Consider the following 21,121-nt stretch of genomic DNA (forward strand, 5'->3'; position numbering starts at 1 on the left):
TGATCCTGCCAATCCGTGAGCATGGGAGATCTTTCCATCTTCTGAGATCTTCTTTAATTTCTTTCTTCAGAGATTTGAAGTTTTTATCATACAGATCTTTCACCTCCTTAGTTAGAGTTACGCCAAGATATTTTATACTATTTGTGACTATTGAGAAGGGTGTTGTTTCCCTAATTTCTTTCGCAGCCTGTTTATTCTTTGTATAGAGAAAGGCCATTGACTTGTTTGAGTTTATTTTATATCCAGCTACTTCACCAGCAAGAGATGCAGTGACAGCTCTCAACCAAGCATTCTTGTGTGCTTCTCCTTTGTAACTTCCCGAGTAGGTAGCCTTTAATGTCAATTCTAATTTCAAATCTGTACTCGTGACTAGAATTCCTCTAAAATTAACATATTTGAAGGGTAGTGGTATCACAAGAAGTTTATCTTTCATATGAGAAACCACACATTTACAGAGAACTACTGAAAACTTGTAGCCAGCCACCGTCAGTCTCAAGGACTTTTGCTCACTGTGGTGTGAATTCTGAAATCCATTTAGTGCCTTAGCCTTATGAAGAAGTAAAACTTATCTTCTAAATTTTAACTGTCACCCCATAGCACTCCCTGCCATCATCCCTGTCAGCATGCTATCCCTAATTTACCATGATGTCTTTAAATGCTTAACTGTTGACAGCCTCTAGTGGTAGAATTGAAGACTCCCAAACAAGATAGATCCTTAGGAGAGTGCATTATGATGCCTTGCTGAGCTGCATGTCTGCCCACCTGTGGGGTACCTGCAGCACTGCCCACATGCTGCTCAGGAGAGACAGAACAACAGCCTATAATGGGGATCCCCAGTCCATGCTTTCCTAGGTGGGAAACAGCAGAGTTGGGCATGATTGCTGTGGTTCCCAATCTCCTGTGAACCCAGATGCCCCTGGGATACTGTTGGGAGTTGGGAACATGGGTCACTGGTCTGTGCTCCCCCTCAGGACATCCTCATGGTCAGGCAGGAAAGTAAAGGCAGAGTCTAGGACAGGAAGAACCTAGTTTGATTAAGTGCCAATAGTACAGAGAGGCTGGAAGAGAGAAGGCCTTCTCTGGGAGATGTACGCATGGCTCTTTACAATGAATGCCTTCCCCTCCCCGCTTACTCCGTCCACCATCCCTTGGCCATCCTGATGAAGAGACAATCCTTGCTTGCTCAAGTCATTTTATCTGATGTGGGTGTAAATCATACTTACTTAGGGTGATCCAGGGATTTAATACCTTTTTCGAGAAGGAATGCCCAGGAAGGGAAGCTCATTGGCCCAATATGCTGGGCCTATCTAGATACCTCATTAGCATGGAGAACTCCAGGTCTTTATGCTATGTGACTTTCCTCAGGCAGAGGCAGAGTGTCAGGGGCTTAGAATCTTCTGGAACAGAGTCAGAGGAGGAGAAAACCTGCTAACAAGGTAGTCTCCCATTTTGTGCCAAGCTCAGAGGCTATCTGGTCATGGTGAACTTTAACCTTAATTTAACAGAGTGTTCCCACAATGCCTCTTGCTGAAGAAAAGAATTTAAACCTGGTGAGAGGGAATAAAAGGTTTGGGCTGGCACAATGACTGCAGGAAGCTGACTTTTGGTAAGGTTTCAGGGATAGATTTTTCCAGGGCATGTTAAGCTAACTTGTTATTTCCACCAGGATCTACCCTGCTTGCAACCAACCACAGACTCCTTCTTTGTTACCTCTACTACCCAACTCAGTACCCTAACTTCCCAACCTGAGGTAAACTAGGCATAGACCACAATGCTATAAAAGACATAACAGATGTAGAAGACATTTTAGAAGGGAAAACCAGAGGCCAAGGGAGCTGACCAAATATGCATAAGAGTTACAGACAAATGACAATGAAAAGAAAAGTGGCATGACCATTACTCTGTGAAACAGAGACTTTCAAGGAATACAGAACACAAGACTCAGGCTTCAGGAAAGATGGGAACTGTGCTTTGAGAAATGCTGAAGTACAGCTATCAACAGAGCTAAGATGCCCAGGAAACACTATGGTATAGACTTGAAGGTGTATACACAGATAGAGAGCTAACTCCATAAGGGATAATTTGAGATAGAGGAGCCAACCAAGGTGACTGAACGAGTGGGGCCAGAGGGGACTTCCTTGGATTGCTTTATAGACTCTTTTGACTCACAAATTATATCAAACGTAAGTTATAATAATGAAGTCAAGATGTAGTTATAATATTTGTTGTAGCACCTTTATACATTCTCAGGAGAATGAGCTCATTTGGTTCCACTCCCGATGTGAGCTAGAGTTGCACTAGAGCAGGAACTAAGAGAATGTAATCAAAGATAAACCTTACGATTATGAATAGAAAGTTTCAAACTCACACTGTCTGAAGCCAAATCCCAAACCCCTTCCTATGAAAGCCGTGGAGAACTTGGTAAACAAAATCAAGACCAAATGTCCACACCAACCCATAAGCCCTGTGTTACATTTGACTGGCTCCCTTTCCCCATAAAACACCCTCAACCCAGAGGTTTCTCTCTCTCAAGGCAAAGCCCAGCTGACTGAGAGAACCCATGACTTCTGAAACCCAGGCTCCATGCTCTTGTTGGAGATGTAAAGGCATCCTGCCAGAGTTCGTGCTGCTGTTTAAACCACCGTGTAACCTCTGAGACATCTAAACAACAACCTCAAGCCAACAGCCTATGGTTTACACAGCTCTGCAAAGGCAAGCGGGAGGCACCACATCTGAGTGTTCTCAGGTCCTTTCCAGTAACATGACCCAGAGGGAAGATGACTGAAAACATAAGAGAACCCAGTCAGAACTCCGGGGCATGTGTGTCCCAAAGCAGTCCTTAGGAACTCATGAGGTAGGCAGGTGGTATGTGATAGACAAACTTGAGTGCCAGAGACCAGTGAGAAGCACCGAAGAGAGTTTTGTTTGTCTGAAATCAAAACTGCAAGTTATATAAACTGTTCTTTTCTGGAATGTAAACAGCCAGGTCCCCCTTTTTGCATGTCAAGGAAAGTATGTCACCTCTAACAAGGATTTGGTGACATTAAACTTGGGCACAATGTTTTGATACATGATACATCATAGGCAAGGGAAGATGTCTTGATGTTTTTAGTGATCCTCCCAGGTTATGTGAAAGAGAAGTGAAGCCTGCACAGTCTATCCTCTCTCTGCCCATCTCTCTGCCCACGGGCTTCTGGCCATATGCATAGAAGTCACATGGAGTCCTAACTTTGGTTGTAAAATATCAAACTAAATAATCTGAGCTCTTGATCATCCCAAAGACTTTTTCTGTGGAGAAAAAAATATATATAGTTGTAAAACATGTAATGCCTGTGAGATATGGTAATTTTTTCTGGGTTATCAATGTTTATTTTGCCCAAATGGAGTGCTTAACTAGGGGACCAATCATTCAGTCATAGTTCAGAGCTCTTATCTCTGTCTCAGAAATGGAGAGCAGCTATAGTCATGCCCTTATCTTCTACCGCTGAGGATTTTTTTTCCACCTTGAACTGCTATGAGTCTTTTTCTATGTGGTGTTCAAGCAGTGCATTCAAGAACTGTTCTTTGTGTAGATGCATGGGTTACGTTAGCGTATCTATTCCTTGGCAGTGACAATAGAATCAGCTCCTTTCACCTTCGGGAGTGATGGCTTTGTCTGAAAGTGAACTGGCTAGAAGATACTAACTTTTCAAAGCAGCCGTTTTAATACAAGGTTAGTTAGTGCTGTCTGGAGCACAGTTTTGCTCACTTCAGACTTATCAGACAGAGCTAACTGGTGAGGTAATTCCTAGGTGAAGTGACTGATAAGACTCCAGTGATGTGTAGCATCTTTGTTCTGGGAGTCCAGGGATCTCAGGCTCCTGTTAATGAATTATGCTTTCTTTGCATCGGAGACAATATAATGGGTCTTTAAAAGTTCAGCTTCGGCTCTGGCTGAAATAATTCAAAGCACCTGGGACCAAAGAGGATTGTTTTTTATTGTTGATGCTGTCCGTGTGCACTGAATAGCTTTTCTAACTTACTTGATTGTGAGTAGTTTCAATAGTCCTTTTGCTTTACCACTTCTTTAGCAGGTGGTATTCTCTGATTCTCTGACTTTTTTATCTCTCTTCTATTGATTTTTTTCTTACATAACTCAGATTTAAAAGGCTTCTTCATAAAGAAACTACAAAGTGTGTCTAGAAGAATGGTTTTGCTGCTGACTGCAAATTATGTGGATGAGATAAATGTATGGGAACCCATGCTGCCAACCGTATTGAGACACCATCAGCCAAGTTCTCGGGAATAGTGCTTGCTGGCCACTTAGTTTGATCATTGTCTGGAAGAGGCAGATGGATAGAAGAAGCTCAAAATCCTCAACAGTGACTGGAGAGCATTTATATTGAGTTCCTTGTATCAACTTATAAAGTCGCTGTTCTTGAGATTTCCCAAACCATCCTGTTTACCCACGTGGGCAAGCAGTTCTGATTCTGAAGTAGCCAGACACCAGAGGTCAGCTATGGTTCAACTGTACAGTGAAGTTGGGGGGGGGATGATATAGATAGTGGTTCGATGTCCACTGGGAGGCGCTGTGCTCAGTACTTGTGTTACTTCATTTTCACTGGACTGTCAGAGCTCTGCTGTCCCTGTCATTGCTGAAGAAACTGAACATCAGAGAAGTCACCTGAGGTGGCATGGGTATGAGGTGGCAGGTGGAGGTTAAACTCGATTCTGCCTGTTTTGCCCTTCAAACTGGCATCTGCACCCCAGCCCTCTCTTTAGATAATAAAAGGCTATCCACTCACTGTGGTGTTCTGCTCCTCCTTGCTGTCCTGAGTCCGATGGAAAATCGCCCTCCCCACCCCCATCCCCCGCCCCCAGCTCTCAGGTATTCATGGTACTAAGTTGTTAGGCATCTCAGCCACTCTGAGATTTCACAGTGGGGTGGGGCAGAGGAGGAAGCTCTCTTTTCTTCATTCTATCATCAGCCTTATTGTTCTTCTCTTGCCTAGTTCTAAGGGAAAGACTTCCGCACAATCCACCTCCCATGGCTTCTTAGCATCTTTAAAAGTGTGGAGACTCTCTCTAGCATCTCCAGTGAAAGGTTATTGTTTCACTTGATTGGAGGAAAGGATGCATCCCCACAGGCATAAGGAAACCAGCAAGAAAGTCAAGATCAGGCCGAGTCTCCTCTTTCACGTTTTTTTATTGCTATGTGTTCCCAATACAACCAACAGCATCAGTAGTGTACACCTTGATAAAAAGGAACTTTTTCAGCTTAGTAGAAAAAAAAAGCGCATAGGTAGAAAGTGGAAGGAATATTTACATCTTATGGGAGGTGTATGTGTGTGACCATCTTCAGGTTCCCTGTGGACCAGATATGTGTACACCCAAGCAAACTAGAGAGAATTTCATTCTGATGAAGCTTTCAAGAGAGAGAACATTTTAAGGCTCAGGGATGATTGAACTATCAGGAAATCACCTAACTCGACATTTAAAATCCTTGCATGAAGTAGCAGCAATTGTTTCGAGGTATTGAGTCATAGCTTAGGCTGTTGACTTATGATGGTTATAACACAAAGGCCTTCCCAGTCTGTGCTTTGAAAGGATGATGCATCTCTACTTTAGTCTGCGTAATGGCTTTCTAGACATGTTTAGAAAATGACTTCCGAAGCATGCTCACAACACTTTTGTCTTTAAAGTGTAACATAGGAATTACTCATTACATACTTAAAATAGGTTTTGTTTGAAGCAGAGTCTTGTTACATGGCCCAGGCTGGCTGTACACTCATAGTAATCCTCCTGCCTCAGCTTCTGAATTGCTGGGATGACAGGTATGCACCACTTCACCGGGCTTTAGAAATGTTCCTAATGCATTATTTATTAAACAGCTAGCTGAATTCCTGACTATTTTATGCACCCTTGAAGGGGATCAAGTCATTAACTCTGTATCGACTACTTAAAGAATGTAAATATTTAACACAAGCTTTGCCTGTAATCTCAGCCTCTTGGGAGGTTGTGGCAAGTGGATCACAAGTTCAAGGCCTGCCTAGGTAACTTAGGGAGATCCTGTATTAAAATATAAAAGATTCGGCTCAGCAATGGAGTGCTGGCTTAACATGTGGGAGGTCCTGGATCCAATCAAGTTCTGCCAAATTTGTCCTTTTTTAACGGTAAGAATCTGTTCAATTTTAGTTCTTTGAGTTGGCTGTGTGCTTGGTTTAAACTTGTCCTTTCTTCACAGAACATAGCACACACCTCTAATTATGTCTCTCTAGTTTACTAAAATGTCATTGATATTAGTGTCAATATTAAAGACATAAAAAGACTATCAAGAAAAAAAAATCAACTCTTAAAATAAATATCTTCAGATCTGTGTCCTATATACAAGTACTATACATCCAGCCCCTGGAGGGAGCATTTCTGGCTTCATGTGAACATGTTGGTCACTAACAGAACTACCAGCCTGGCACTGCAGTCCGATGCATTGTGACTGGGAACATTTAGATATGAACCATGCAGAAAATAAATATCTCAACCGCGACGAAGACTCTTCCTTGAACTTGCTCTCAAAGCACTCACGTACTCAAGTGTCAGTCCTAGACTGATGATATTCTTCTCAGCTATGAAAGAACACACACAACCCATCTGTGGTGATCACAGAATATCAAGTACAGCTGATAGCACACGAACTGGGCATCACTGAGATGTTGCGCATCGCCACGATGCCCTTTGATGTGATGGCAAGAAGGTTGGGCTTTGTCTTGTGCAAGCTTAGTCACTGCAGCCTGTGTGCACAAACACATTGAGAGGCTGTTCCCGTTCCCTTTGTTGCAAGAAAGGAAGGCAGTGGATTAAATGAGTCACCTGCACATCGGCAGTGTCAACAGATGACAAATGGCAAGCCCTCTGTATATTATCAGTAGATGTAATCCCAACTTCTTCATCCTAGTCGGCTTCAAAATCAACTCATGGAACGCCACATAAGGCAATGCTCAATGGCAGGCACCCTAGAACATCCAGAAATGTAAGATAGTAAACAATCATTTGAGAACATCTTTTAAAATAATACTGATTTCTGCAATGTACAGAATTTACACGACAGTTGCAAATTTGCTCATACAGTATTTCTAATATAGATAAATAGGAATACAAGTCTAAGAATTATTTCCAAAATTTCTTGAAGCGTAAACCACTGGCATTTGTTTGGGTTATTCTTAACTGTAACTTAAAAAAAAAAAAAAAAAACCAACAAATGAACAGAACAGCTGATATGCACAATCGGCTCTAGGCTCTTTTCTTCCTTAGAGAGCAACCCTTTCCATTTTTTCTTTTGTTCTGGGGAGAGTTGTTCCTGGCTGTCCCTGAACGGGCGGGCGAGTGGCCACCATCTTGCCTTAGTTTCCCAACTGAGGACATTCTAAGGCAGGGGCCACTGCAGCTGGGCTCTTTCCTTCTGAAAAACAGTCTTTGGCGCTTTCTTCTAATGGATTCTGGTAAACAAGTCGATGTGGAACAGGAGGAAGATGGAAGCAACTAAAAAGTGAACCAGCACTTCCGGTCCTTCCATGGACAGAGGACGCGAGTAAACCTTTTGTGGAGAGTACCACTTTTTAACAAGCTGTATGCACCATGCAGGGAGGGAGGCGGTCCAGGTTTCCCTTTGACCTCTAGCTCCACTAGTCTGCTTTCTCATCTCTCTGAGGCTGTTGACCTGGTCGGATGTCTCCTGCTAACACTCTTTGCATCATCTTTCTTTGGGGTTCTTGTCTGGGGAGAAGCACCTATTGAATCGCTGATAGCAGGGGAGGGGGCAGCAGCCACAGGGGAGGCGGGACGAAGGTGATCAGTCTTTATGGATGAGGAGGATGGCACTGACTCCAGAGTCTTTCTTCCAGCCTGATGTGCTCTCTTCCGGGGGAAGTCAGCACTAGCTCTGCTGCTGGCTCTGAAGGCAGCATCCGCATTGGGGTTTGCCATGGAAGAGAAGCTACTCAAGGATTTCTTCTCAGCACGGGTCCCTGAGGAGGAAGGGAGGAAGGGTGTAGGCATGACTAGGGACCTAGGGAGGTCACTAGGGCCAAAGATAGCATCACTGTGGATTTCAGCAGCTTCTTGAAGGTATGGCGGAGGCAGGGTACCACTGCGCTTGCTACATGATTCGCAGCATAACTTGTTATACCCTGGTATGGAGCAGTATCTTGCTAGCACCTCCATTTGACAGAATATGGACTTGTCACCCAAACATGGCTCATCTGCAAAAACATAAGAAAAAAAAACATGCATAAACATAAAACAATCAAAGAAACCAAAATTATTAGTAATATAAACTACAGGATGTACTGTCAGAGATAGCTTTTGTTTTGATGTTTAATTTTTTTAAAAAAAGATTTATTTATTATTATACATAAGTACACTGTAGCTGTCTTCGGACACACCAGAAGAGGGCGTCAGATCTCATCACAGGTGGTTGTGAGCCACCATGTGGTTGCTGAGATTTAAACTCAGGACCTTCAGAAGAGCACTCAGAAGAGCTCTTATCTGCTGAGCCATCTCGCCAGCCCAATGTTTAATTTTTTAAGGGAGGACTTCACTGCATTATCCAGGTTAGCCACTCTAAATGTTGAGATTGTGAGCATGTCCCACCACACCCAACTAAACCAAGCAGCTTGTTATCTACCACACACTTGGCACGATCATCATTTCACTATCTCCAGCAGAAGCTGTCAGGACACTGAGGTGGAAAGCTGTCTTTAAGACAACACTGAGGTATGGATCGGATTGTAGAAGGACAAAAACCTCATTGCGTTCATTTTGAAGATGGAGAGAAGCATAAATTTTAATTGTGTAATATTTAAGTTTGCCTTTCTAATAAGTTGATTCTAAATGATTTTTAATACACAAATAAAATGAATATTAAACACTGCTTTTTAAAAAAGATTTATTTAGTTTATGTATATAAGTACACTGTCGATGTCTTCAGACACCAGAAGAAAGTGTCAGATCTCATTACAGATGGCTGTGAGCCACCATGTGGTTGCTGGGAATCGAACTTGGGATCTCTGGAAGAGCAGACGGTGCCCTTAACCACTGAGCCATTTCTCCAGCCCTAAACACTGCTTCTATAACTAACTACATCATTGTAACATTTAGCAAAGGAAACAATGACCACTTGGATTAAAATAGAATTGTCCGGCTTGAGAACAAGTGTTATGCTTATTATGGGATATTATTAGGCTCTTATTAGTCATGGTTACTACTGGACATCCTCAGGTCCTTATTAGAAAACAAAACAGCTCCATAAAATATGTCAACTCTGTTCTAAGTAACTTACATGTTTTATATTTAATTTTATGAAACTGACAGTATTTTATGTCTATACATGTGACCCAGGAGATGTGGCCCTGTATCATTTAAAAAGTGAAGAATTATGGCACCCATAGGCCTTCATTATGTAAGAACACACTTCAAGGTAACAACTCTGCTCCATAATGCCAAAGACCTTTTGAGAGTTCTTTTTAAGAGGGTCAGTTGGTGACGTTGACAGCAGGCTACTTTCTTGTTTCAGTGCCATTCCATGTCCACATCCCAAGCTGACAGTCACTCTGTCTTGACACGTATAGGTTTACTGCATTATATGGAGTCTGAACACCTTATGCTTGTAAAAGTTGTAAGCTAGGTGGTGTTATTGGTAGAGGATTTCTGAGTTTTTTAACCTCAAAATACCAGTTCTTTACTTGTGAACTATATTTCCTGTCTGTCTATCTAAAACTAAGCAAACTGCCCTCACTGTGACTAAGGCTGTAGCCTCTGCTGAGGGAGTCTTTCTCACAGACATCCTTTTGCCTGCTACTGATGGGAGGCTGGGCCCAGAAACATCCCCTGTGCATTAGAGAGGGGCTAAGATGAAACTCTTGTCTAAATGAGCACCTGACCACTGCAGAGCGACTGAGAGCCCAAGTCTCATTAGGTCAAGAATATACTTCTGTATGGATGAGTGAAAGACACCTGGGGCAAGCTTCATGATAATTTTGTAGGTATAGATGAGCAGGTCTTAAAGCCAAATGAGTATTATAACCAAATACAACACAATCATTAAAGTAATGGAAATTTTATAGTTTTCTCACACCGCCCCATGTCATAAAAACCTTGGGAAGAGAGTTTGATGTCAGACCTCAAAAGGTACAATTGAATCTGGAGTTTGCGACTGAGGGCTACCCTATTTGTTTGGCTGAAATAGCATGGAAATTTATGATGTCAGAACTCCCAAAATTGGCTTTCGACTTAGAGCTCAGGGCAGTAAAGCCAGGAGACAAACATGGACACACTAACACAGGATTGCTGTCTCCTCGGCACATTGATTTTACAGTGTCTCACCCACCACCACCAAAAGGGAGCAAGTAGATCTGTGCGGACAGGCAGCCAGACACACATATTTGACATAATAAAATCAACAGAGTTTACCTAGAAAGTGTCAGCAATGACAGTAATAACTACATATAGGCAAATTCACACAGCAACAGGAAGTTTAAAAGCATCTAATTGGGTATGTATTTTTGTTTTGTTTTGTTTCGTGGGGTTTTGTTTGTTTTGTTTTGTTTGAGTTTCTATATTGAAAATCACTTTCCAAAGGAAACAGCTAAATAAAGAAGTCCTATGTCTCCCCCTGGTGGCCATGTTTGATCTTACTAGTTCTTTCTCCTTTTTTTCATTTAAAAGGTTAGTGTTATTTTAAAAATTAATTACTATAAATATTGTGTAAGAAAAATAAGATGCAGTCATAGTAATAGTTACAGAAAATATTTGGAAATTAATGAAAAAATAAAGTATTAGCAAATTAGGACTACAAGGAACCCAATGTAGTAATCAATACCCATAAAAGCATCTACGGTAAATGTTAACTAATGTGAAACTTTCAGAAACATTTCACCTTTTGTTGTTGTTGTTGTTGTTGTTGTTTTGTTTTGTTTTGTTTTTGTTTTTTGAGACAGGGTTTCTCTGTGTAGTCCTGGCTGTCTTGGAACTCACTTTGTAGACCAGGCTGGTCTCGAACTCAGAAATCCTCCTGCCTCTGCCTCCTAAGTGCTGTGATTTAAAGGCGTGCGCCACTACGTCCGGCTACATTTCACTTTTATTTATTATTTTTCATCTTATTCTCTTCTTACTTTTTTATTATTTAAAACAGCTTTTAAATTTAAATCTATTTTGGTCTTAATCTTCCCCTTCCCCAAGTCCTTCCAGAATCTCACCCCCAGTGCAACTTAAGTTCTTTCCCAAAAGGAAAGAAAAGAAACAAAACCCAATACAACAGCAAGAAAACCAATTAACCCCCTACCAACAAACTAAAGCAAAGAGTCCACCAAGTGTAACCAAATAAAAGCACACATCACACACACACACACACACACACACACACACACACACACACACACACCACTGCTACCACCACCACAACAAAACAAGTGTGGAGTTCATTACATGTTGGCCAACTACTCCTAAACATGAGACCTACTCTTGAGTAGTTCATCAATTTTCCCTCCTTCAGCACGTGTAAGTGACAGGTAATTCAACTGTCAACCTTTACCCTAGTGTGTTGTGGCTTGGTCTAATGCTTGTATTATGTTAATTGAGTCCCCCAAATTGCCATAGAATCCACAGGTAAGATGTTGAGGGTTCCTGCCCCAAGTTGGTTTTGACTGGTAAATAAAGTTGCTGGTGGCCACTGGCTGGGCCAAAAGACAGGGGCGGGACTTTTGGGTTTCCCCGGGGAAGGGGAGTGAGGGAGGAGGAAGGACATAGCCATGCCTGGGAGGAAGAAGGATACACCAGGCCTGACAGGTGCAGAAGAAATAGCATAGCCATGATGTAAGAGTCAGAGATCATTGCCCAGGAGGGCTGCGGGTCTGGGTCCAGGACAGCCAAAATGGAATCTAGGTTTTAGTAAGTGTGTGAGTGTGTGTGTGTGTGTGTGTGTGTGTGTGTGTGTGTGTGTGTGTGCATGTGCACACACTTCATTAAGGAACCCAGAACACTGGGGTTAAGGAAAGTGCCACTGCGATTGCCACCACTGGGACAATTTGAGTAGATAGAGTTCATTGGGTTCTACCACACTAGTGGCTAATTCATTCACCCATTCACTTATCCATTTAAAAATATATGTAACAAAGTAACGTATAGTGATATAAAATCTATCACATAGGTTGGACAAGACAACTTATATTGAAGGATAAATGCCCAAGAGAAAGGATGTGAAGGTGAACTGGCCGTGACATCTGTCACCCCACTGGTCACCAAGGTTAATGTGGTTGATCTGGCTGGCTAGGCAGGTGTCCCCCCTCCCCCCTCCCCAGTCCATGTGAACCCCTCCCATAGCTCCACTCCTGGTCAAAGACGATGACCTTCCGCAAACAGAGGAGAAGTGGTCTTTGGTCATGTGGTCCTTGCCAGAACCCTCCAAACATGCTCTGGGGGTTTTGCCATTTTAGGTATAGTTGTTTACAATACTTAGAGGCTGGAAGCCTAAAATGTCCAAAATACAAAGCTATTTGAAGAAGTTGCCAAGTTTCTTACAAAAAAAGGGGAGGTTGGGATATCAGAGTTCAATATTACTTATGGGTTGAAATGTAGAGAAAAAAAAAATCCTTTTAGTCTTGAGTTTCACCAGAGCGCACACCAATGAGAGTAAGAAGAGAGGTGCAGCAGTAAGGAGATGAGCAGATGTCAGGGTCCTTCCTAGTTTCCATCTGCCGTATCCTGGGGAACACGGCCTCTGCCTCTGATGGATACAGGTATGTGCTGCCATCAGGACTGCCCAGGCCCTGAACTCGGGTTTGCCTACTCCTGCAGCAAGCACATTAGCCACCGAGTCAGCTCCCCAGTTCAGATTTAAATAAATAAATATTATATCTTAAATATTTTAAACAAACAAACATTTTACTTTCAAAATACAACTAGTTGGCTCACTCAGGCAACTGCTTTATTTTGGCATATGTACAAGGTGTCTGTTTTGAAGTTAGAAGTCACCCCATGTACAAGGTGTCTATTTTGGAATCATACTTTATAGGTATGGGCAGTTAATTAAAAGGATCTTAAGGTTGAGTCACATTTAATTTCTGTATGCCTAAATAATTTTAATGAAACATCTCAAAGCCTGCCGTAATAATCTAACTATACTTCTGCAAGATTATAAAGGTAAATCATAGAGAAACAAAAAGTAGTCCCCAACAGAAACTCACATGGAAAGAAGCTACACATGTTTGACATAGCCCCACCCGTATCCCCAATGTACTGGTTTTGGTAACTCGGTGATGCTGGCCCTATTTCAAACAGCATTCTCAGACTATTATTTCCAAAGGTGTCTTCATTTGACTATTTCTTGGATGCAAGTTCCAGACCATATGCTGAAAGGAATTTCTGTTCTCTAAGGTTCAACAATATGACAAAGTTAAGAATAAGCAGCGATGCTCTTACCATTACAGGGAGGCAGCTGGCAGGGTCTGACAGACTCGGGCTTTTCTCCATCACAGTGGTCTCCAGTCCTGCACAGAACCTGTCTCACCTCTGTTCCCTCACCGCAGGTCACTGAACACTACAGAGACAAAGGCTGCAATTACAGATGTTGATTCTACGGAGCTGAGGCACATGCCTGCTCCCAGGATCTCTACCCCCCACAATGCACAGGTCACAAACCACTTGACAACTCTGGAGTTCTCTCTCTATGGAAGAAATGTCGTACAGAGATTCTGAGGCCAACTAACCATGGACTCATACATTGGTGTCTTTGCCAGGCTCTGGTAGGCAGCCCCCAACTCCTTCAGTTTTTCTGACAAGAACTTCCAAACTACGCTGAGAAACTTCTGTACTCTTGAGATAGGCTGAGCTGGGAGAACCTCAGTTCCAGGTCTCTATGGGGAATGGGCATGCTATCCCCTATGAACGACTGGCCCTCTCTTCTGTACCTGCCTTTTGATGTTCCGTCTTTCTATAAACCCTCTTATTTTGAGTCCGTAGAAGTATCAAGAACAGGTGGGATTACAGACAATGAAAGAATGATCCAGCCAGTTACCAAATTCCATTTGAGCCCAGGCTGTGGCTATGTACTGAGGAAGCAAGGCACACTGCCATTGGACCAAGGGCAAGCTCAGACTAAGACAGGCTTCACAATGCTCTGTTGGGAGTAAGAGTCTAGAGCTACTCTGGGCCCTGTCCTTTGAAGGCAGAGGAAACCTTGGTAGAAGGGATCACAAGGTAATGAGTAAGGACTTTGGACTATGATGGTGAGCCTTGGTGGAGGGGGAAGATATGGTGAGACCAGAGACAGGAAGAACAAGTCACATGAAGGTGCAGGCTTGAGCAAGTGTAATTTGGAACATAGAAAGTTTACTTTACCAGCTAGAATGAGGATAGAGTGAGAGGGGTGTGGGTACACGGGGTTAATGACGTCTAGGGTCTTGCATTCTGTGGTGGATTGGAACATATGTAAAAGGAAGTCACTATGATCTCAGAAGGGTCAGGGACCTTTCAGATGCCTCCGTCTCACTGCACGCCTAGTCACGGTTTGTCCCTACCACAAACGCTGTCTGAAAGTGTTAATTTTCCTAACCCCTTCACACACTCATGGCATGCTAACAAACACCTCACCTCATTCCAGGATCCTGTTTTCCACTGAGCTGGACAGGGCACTCTGTTACAGGGCCGGCGGCTCTCAGGACGGTCTCCCAGGCAGTACTTGCTGTGCACCGAGCGGTTGGTGCCATCCTGCAGTGGCTGGAGGCAGCGCACGGTGCGCAGCTGGTTCCCGGAGCTGCCACAGCTTCTGCTACAGTGCTCCCATTCATCCGCTGCCCAGCTGTGGGAGCAAGAGGGAGCGGTGAAGGAGACAGCGAGCATCCCCACGGTGCGACGCCTAGGTACGTCCCATCTTCTGAATGAGTGCACATTATGGGCGAACAACTTTCTGACAGCGGTCCCAACGCTTTGCTTTTGAACAACAGAGGGATTTGGCTACTAAACTCGTATTCGTGAAATAGTAAGCTCGCTTACCATTTCAATATTCTAGCTTCCACTATTATTGGACCTCATTGAGCCTAAGAGAAAGGTCATACGTGCAGGCCTGGATAGAAAGTACCTCCTTAAACCCACCTAATAAAAATGTTTCTTGAGACTAATGTTCAAAACTACCTCCCATGGGACATTTCCAAATTCTAATGTCACTGAGAGTGGGTTAATGCTGAGTCAGCTGTGATTTCAGTTCTCTCATAAGACATGTCTCTTGAATAGGAGTCACAATTGAGGCCTGCACAGATGAGCACAATTCCTTATTCTAAATACCATGTTTCATTTTGACAGACTAGGTCAGTCTTAAATTACGAAAAGAAAAGCGTACTAAGGTATCAATATACTTCTACATTAGGACTTGGTAGTTACAGAAGGGACAAATGATCTGCACCCCTCAAGTATGTGCACACTGACTAACCAGATGGAAGAAGGAAAATCCTGTAAGAAAAACTCAAGAAATGCATGGCCTACAAAAAGAAATCAGACCTCGCTGAAGTAGGGAGCAAGGGTGGGAGTAGACAGAAGAGAATGTGGAGATGACAAAGAACTCCCTCGGCTACCTTCAGAGAGACTGGTTGGCTGATCTCCCAAGTAGCATAATCCATGTAGCTAACAACAGTGTAGTATGCACTTCAAAGCTGTGAAGACATTTATGAGTGCATGTCACATAGAAGAGCCAAGTGTCTGAGTGTAAGTATATATTAATCACCTCCATTTGAACATTATCAAAATATATTTGTGCACCATAAGTGTAATTACTTGCCATTAAATTAAGTCGACAAGTACACGGTAGACTAGGAAAGATGCTCACACGGGTCCATTTCATCACTGGGAAGTTGCCTTCTGATGACAACAAGGTTTTAAGAACTTTAGAAAGATAAGAAAAAAATATGTCCTATAGAACTTTGAATCACAATGAGCACTAATTTTCAATAACTCAGGAGTCTAGCCAAGAAAGGGACAGATACTTTAAGATTCTGGGGGAAAACAGAAATATCTACCTACGTGTGTGTCTCCGAGAACTCAAAAGTGAGAGCAGAAGCAAGACATGTCTCATAATTGTACTTCAACCTCTTAGATGCTTTTCCTACATATCTACAGTTAAATCTTCTATATATTTTTTTCCTTGTTATACTTTACGTTCCTGAAGAGACTGATGCCTCTGGTAATGGAAGAATGAACCAAGAATAAGATGTAATTGACTCAGGACAGCCAGGGAGAAAGGTTTGTGAAAGCCAAGCTGAGGCAGAACTCTGAAACTAACTAATAGGATATCTAGTGTTTAATATTTAGAAGTGATTGGTCTTCAAGACAAACAGTTTTACAAAAGAAAAAGAAGAAGAAGAAGCTGTATTCTGCTCTAACAGTTTGCCTTACCTGTTGAGACACACGTGTCACTCACCCCAGATACCGTTACCAGTAAAATCAGTCCTGTATCTTTTTCAACAGGCTTCTTTATTTATTTCTTTATTTCTTTCTTTCTTTCTTTCTTTCTTTATTTATTTATTATTTAAATGAATGAGTACTTTGCTACATGTGCACTTTCGTGTCACAGATACCCTTATAGATGGTCCTGAGCCACCATGTGGGTGCTGGGAATCTAACTCGGGACCTCTGGAAGATCAGCCCATGCTCTTAACCACTGAGCTAGCTCACCAGCCCCATAAGTCCGTGTTGTTAAAACCAAGAAAGAAAGGGTTAAGTGTGGTCTATAGAGAGTGTCAAGGAATGCTCCATCTTTGGAAGAAACTCAACATTTATTATGCAACCTGTCACTCCCCCCCCCCTCCAAGAGTCAACAGGTAGATGTCAACATTTAGATGAAGATGGGTAAAAGTCAAATATCAAAATAAACAAAGCAACTAAGATATATATTTGTTTTTCAGGAGTAGGCATGTAGGGAAGAGCAGGGACCACAGCTGTATATATTCCTCCCCCTTGTGATAAGATTGACTACTTAAATGCTGAAGCTTGGAATTAAACAGAACATTAACAGCATTCCCATTCCCACCGTGCCAGCAGCAGGGCGGCATGACTCAGTGCTTACACCGGGTGTGTGCACTCCTGAATGTTGCACATGCGTCTGATGGGTTTTGGCTTTTTATTGACCTCGCAGAAACTGCGGTGAACCATTTTACTGTCGCTTTTCCTTCGGCATCCATATTTCGTATACTGGAATCCTGGATCAGAAAGTAAGCTTCGTTTAGGCACTTACTAATGGCAAACATTTGAATATTCACAAATGCATCCCTGGAATAAACATCTGCATACGTATAATATACCAGGTACCTGTAATAAACATCTGCATACGTATAATATACCAGGTACAAAATTACCATTTTGAATGGAAATGAGTTTAAAATTAAATGGCCCACTTTCTTGGGAGTAGATTAGGTAACCACTGTGGTGACCAAAGGTGAGTAAGTAGTATGAGGTGGGTGAGTAGTATGAGGTGAGTAGTATGAGGTGAGTAGTATGAGGTGAGTAATACGGACCTTTACAGAGCTCAGCAGTGAACTTTCTGCAGGGGCAGAAATGAACACATAGGAGAGGCCACTTGCTTAGCTGATGGAAAGAGGCAGGGAAGCCTTACAGACCAACCCCTTCTTAAGCATACAGTGGAACTCAAACTGTTGTGCATAGAGGAGATAACATGGCACCATTGCCACATACAGGAAAGAACGTGTGACGGGCTACGTACTTCCGGTGGGTGGAGAACATGTCATGTGTGACGAGGAAGGAGGTAAGAAAGCATCAGATCTACAAAGTCATGAGCCTCAGGTAAGCATTTGGACCTGGAGGTCATTACGTTGATATTTGTAGAACAAACACACAGACAACAAAACCCCTCTAGGAATTGAAAACTTTGTATCCCCTATAAAAGTTGTAAGGAAGCTGAGTATCTATAGGAATTTAGATTAGTCATTCCATTTACTGTCCAAATTATAGATTACTATCCATGCATCTTTTCCAGGCTGCAGATCTCTGGATCCTTCACTCCTAAACAGTTCACATTACTACAAAATTATTCTTAGAAGATATCACATAGACAATATTCAAAACCTGCCACTGTCCTTGTAAAGTTTCTCCCAGCAAGGCTTTACCTGTCAGGGACCATGTGGTCCATCTAACATCCAAGTCTCCCTGGCTTCCACCAACAGGAATAATTTCCCAAACTCCATCTTTATGGCATTTGCTATTCTTGAAATGTATAAGCCAGTTGTTTTGTACAAGGCCATTGCAAGATGCTTTGCTTAATGATCCTTAATGATGAGACTCAGCTTATTAGCTCTCTACAAGAATACTACCCAAATGGCTGTGTGTCTTCAGGGCCATACGTCAGACAACTGAAGGATTTTAATTACAAGAGCCAATATAATTCTAGTCACTCATTCAGTTAAAAACATTATCATGTAAAGAGAGAAGAAAATCAGTAGAGGAAAAATCACAATATACTTCTCTTCCAAAACAGTGGAGGAAGCCCAGTGAGGTAGGCACAGATGCTATGCATATTAAAATGTCACTGATAACCCTGGGGGCCGTGTCTATTGGAACATATGAAAAAGTAAGGATCCAAATTAAATCAGTATCTATCTTGCAATGGGGAATGAAGTGGCATTCTTAAAAGCCCCAAACATGTTATGCCCTTTCCAGAAACACTGTAGAAATAGAGTCTGAACATTAATTAAATTGGCTTACCCAGAATTCTCTACTATGAATATTTTTTCTGTTTATTATTCAGAATTTAATTAGATAGTGATTACTGTAACTATTCTTCTTGTTGGGGAGAATTCTGTTATTGCCTATTTAATACTAGAGTATTTGTTGTGCAGAACCAGACAAACAGATTGTTAAATATGGGGTCCATCTCATGGATCTGGTCTGGAGAAATGAGAGAAGAAATTCAGTACAGCAAGGCAGCGTGGTACTCATCTGAGCTGGTCTGAATCCTATGTAGCGTGGTACTCAGCTGAGCTGGTCTGAATCCTATGTAGCGTGGTACTCAGCTGAGCTGGTCTGAATCCTATGTATTGTGGTACTCAGCTGAGCTGGTCTGAATCCTATGTATTGTGGTACTCAGCTAAGCTGGTCTGAATCCTATGTTTTTGGAAGAAGCACTTACCATCCCTGTGTCTCAATTTCACCATCATTATAATGAATATTAAAAATAGTACTGACATCATAGAGCTGCTGTGAGTATGGACACACAGATCGATCAAGCATTCAGTAGAGCAGTAGCATCTACAACACAGTGTAATTAGGTATACAGATGGATGTGATTAACTGAGTTCTTGCTAGCACAAACAGAAACAATGTGCATACACGCGGACACCAAGATGGAGAAGAGGCAGCAGCCTCAGTAAACTGGATGGGAAGAAGTTTTAGATTTGGGGGAAAGCGATTAAGGTTTTTTTTTTTTTTTTCATCATCAGGAGAGAATTTTATTTTAAGTGTCACCTTAAATTGCAAGGATGTCTGTTAAACCACACAATTAAACATGCCAAAGGAGAAGCCATGTTATCAGATGCCCACCTACCCCAGACACCTCAAACCCACCCTTGCTCACCGTCTATACCCCCCCTTTTTTTCTTTTTTTTTCTTTTTCTTTTTATTAAACAAGAGAAAGTAGACAGATACATGTTGGTAAATGCTAACTGTCTGTATTCACATAGAGACACAGTGTAATCTCTGAGCCCAATATACAGAGAAAAGAAGAAAAGCTAAAATTCTATAAACTACTACACAGGGGCCTAGCGCCCTCCAGCAGAGCCAAGGGAACTGGAGAGCTTTTCTTTTTTTCCCACAGAGCATGGTGGTGTGGAATCCACAAATTTAGACAAGAAAGGATAAAAAATGAATTAAGAACAGAAACGGAGATTCTTTTCCTGTTGTATTTTGCTCAAGATATTTCCCCCCAAATTAATTGAGAACCATGATGTTGAGACCTCAAAACAGGGCGACTGAGCACAGAGGGACAGGGAGGAAAGGACTGCAACTTGCTCCCAGGGACTGGAGAAAATTAAAAAATAAAAAGAAAATAAAAAAGAAGGTTGGAATCCGTCAGTCTTCTGTGCTAATCATCCTCGCCTTCGTCCTCCTCTCCTTCCTCCCCTTCATCCTCATCGTCATCTTCTTCACCTTCATCCTCATCTCCTTCTTCATCAATATCTTCCAGCCCCTCCTCCTCTTCATCGTCGTCATCATCATTTTCTGCCTCTCCTTCTTCATCATCCATGACGGGAACCAGATAGTACTGCACGGGATTTGGCCAGATGTCATCTTTGATGACCTCTCCTAACTCGTCACCACCTGTGTCAGAATGGTCGGTAAACCAGGTAAAGAAGCTCTCTGGCTCTTCGTGCTGCCTCTTCCTGCCTTATTTTGCGTTTGACTTGAGCGTTTTGTCAAATCCTTTCCAGATTTCCATTTGATTTCGGTGGACTTTGAAGACGGGTCACCACTCTCATTCAGATGAAATTCTTTGGAGAGAACTTTATTTTCAAAGTAAGGATTTTCATCAAAATAAAAATCTATTCTGTAACCTGATTTAATGTCTTCAAATTCTGTCACTTCAACTCTGGTCAAATAATGCAGAGCCTCCAAAGATTATGTTGGAGTTGGCCTAGTGCTGCTGTGCATTCACATGCTGAACACTGGCCCCCAAGGTCTGCTTACAGTCCCATGAGCACATTCTCATGTATACCAAAGGATGACGGTACACACTGGTTGCCAATCTTCTCTGACTGGTTAAAAAAGCTATAGCCAATGACTGAGAAGAATAGAGGTAGGCAGGGTTTTGAAGAATAGATGTACCAGGCTGCGGGTCTCAGATAGGGACCTCTAGGAAGGAGGAGGAGAAAGAAGAGAGGAGAGGAGGAGGCTGCTGTGAAAAGAGATGGACCATGGGCATGTGGCCAGGAGAAGTGCATACTGAACACAGACTGATAGACCAAAAGGCAACCCGGGAGACTTGGGGAGCTCAGCTGGGAATTAGCCAGTTTAGCTTATAAAAATAAATTAGGAATAATTTGTTTAGTAATCATGCTAAAGCTGAATGAATAAATAAATCTAATCGAAACTTGGT

At 42.3% G+C, this 21,121-nt stretch overlaps 1 protein-coding gene and 1 pseudogene across 2 annotated transcripts in view; both read right to left on the reverse strand.

The window, feature by feature from the left end:
• Positions 1-4,148: 4,148 nt before the first annotated feature.
• Positions 4,149-21,121, reverse strand: part of Adamts3 (a disintegrin-like and metallopeptidase (reprolysin type) with thrombospondin type 1 motif, 3) — a 209,828-nt gene continuing 192,855 nt past the window's right edge. For both annotated transcript variants that reach the window (NM_001081401.2, NM_177872.2), the window contains exons 19-22: positions 17,084-17,216; positions 14,620-14,827; positions 13,450-13,567; positions 4,149-8,234 (exon numbers count right to left, since the gene is read on the reverse strand). In NM_001081401.2, the coding sequence (NP_001074870.1) occupies positions 7,672-8,234; positions 13,450-13,567; positions 14,620-14,827; positions 17,084-17,216 (1,022 nt within the window). In that variant the 3' untranslated portion in view covers positions 4,149-7,671. The remainder of the gene's footprint in view (positions 8,235-13,449; positions 13,568-14,619; positions 14,828-17,083; positions 17,217-21,121) is intronic.
• Gm42162 lies at positions 19,637-20,643 on the reverse strand (annotated as a pseudogene).

The sequence above is a fragment of the Mus musculus genome, chromosome 5 (assembly GCF_000001635.26).
Source record: "Mus musculus strain C57BL/6J chromosome 5, GRCm38.p6 C57BL/6J".
In the NCBI taxonomy this organism is placed as follows: domain Eukaryota; kingdom Metazoa; phylum Chordata; class Mammalia; order Rodentia; family Muridae; genus Mus; species Mus musculus.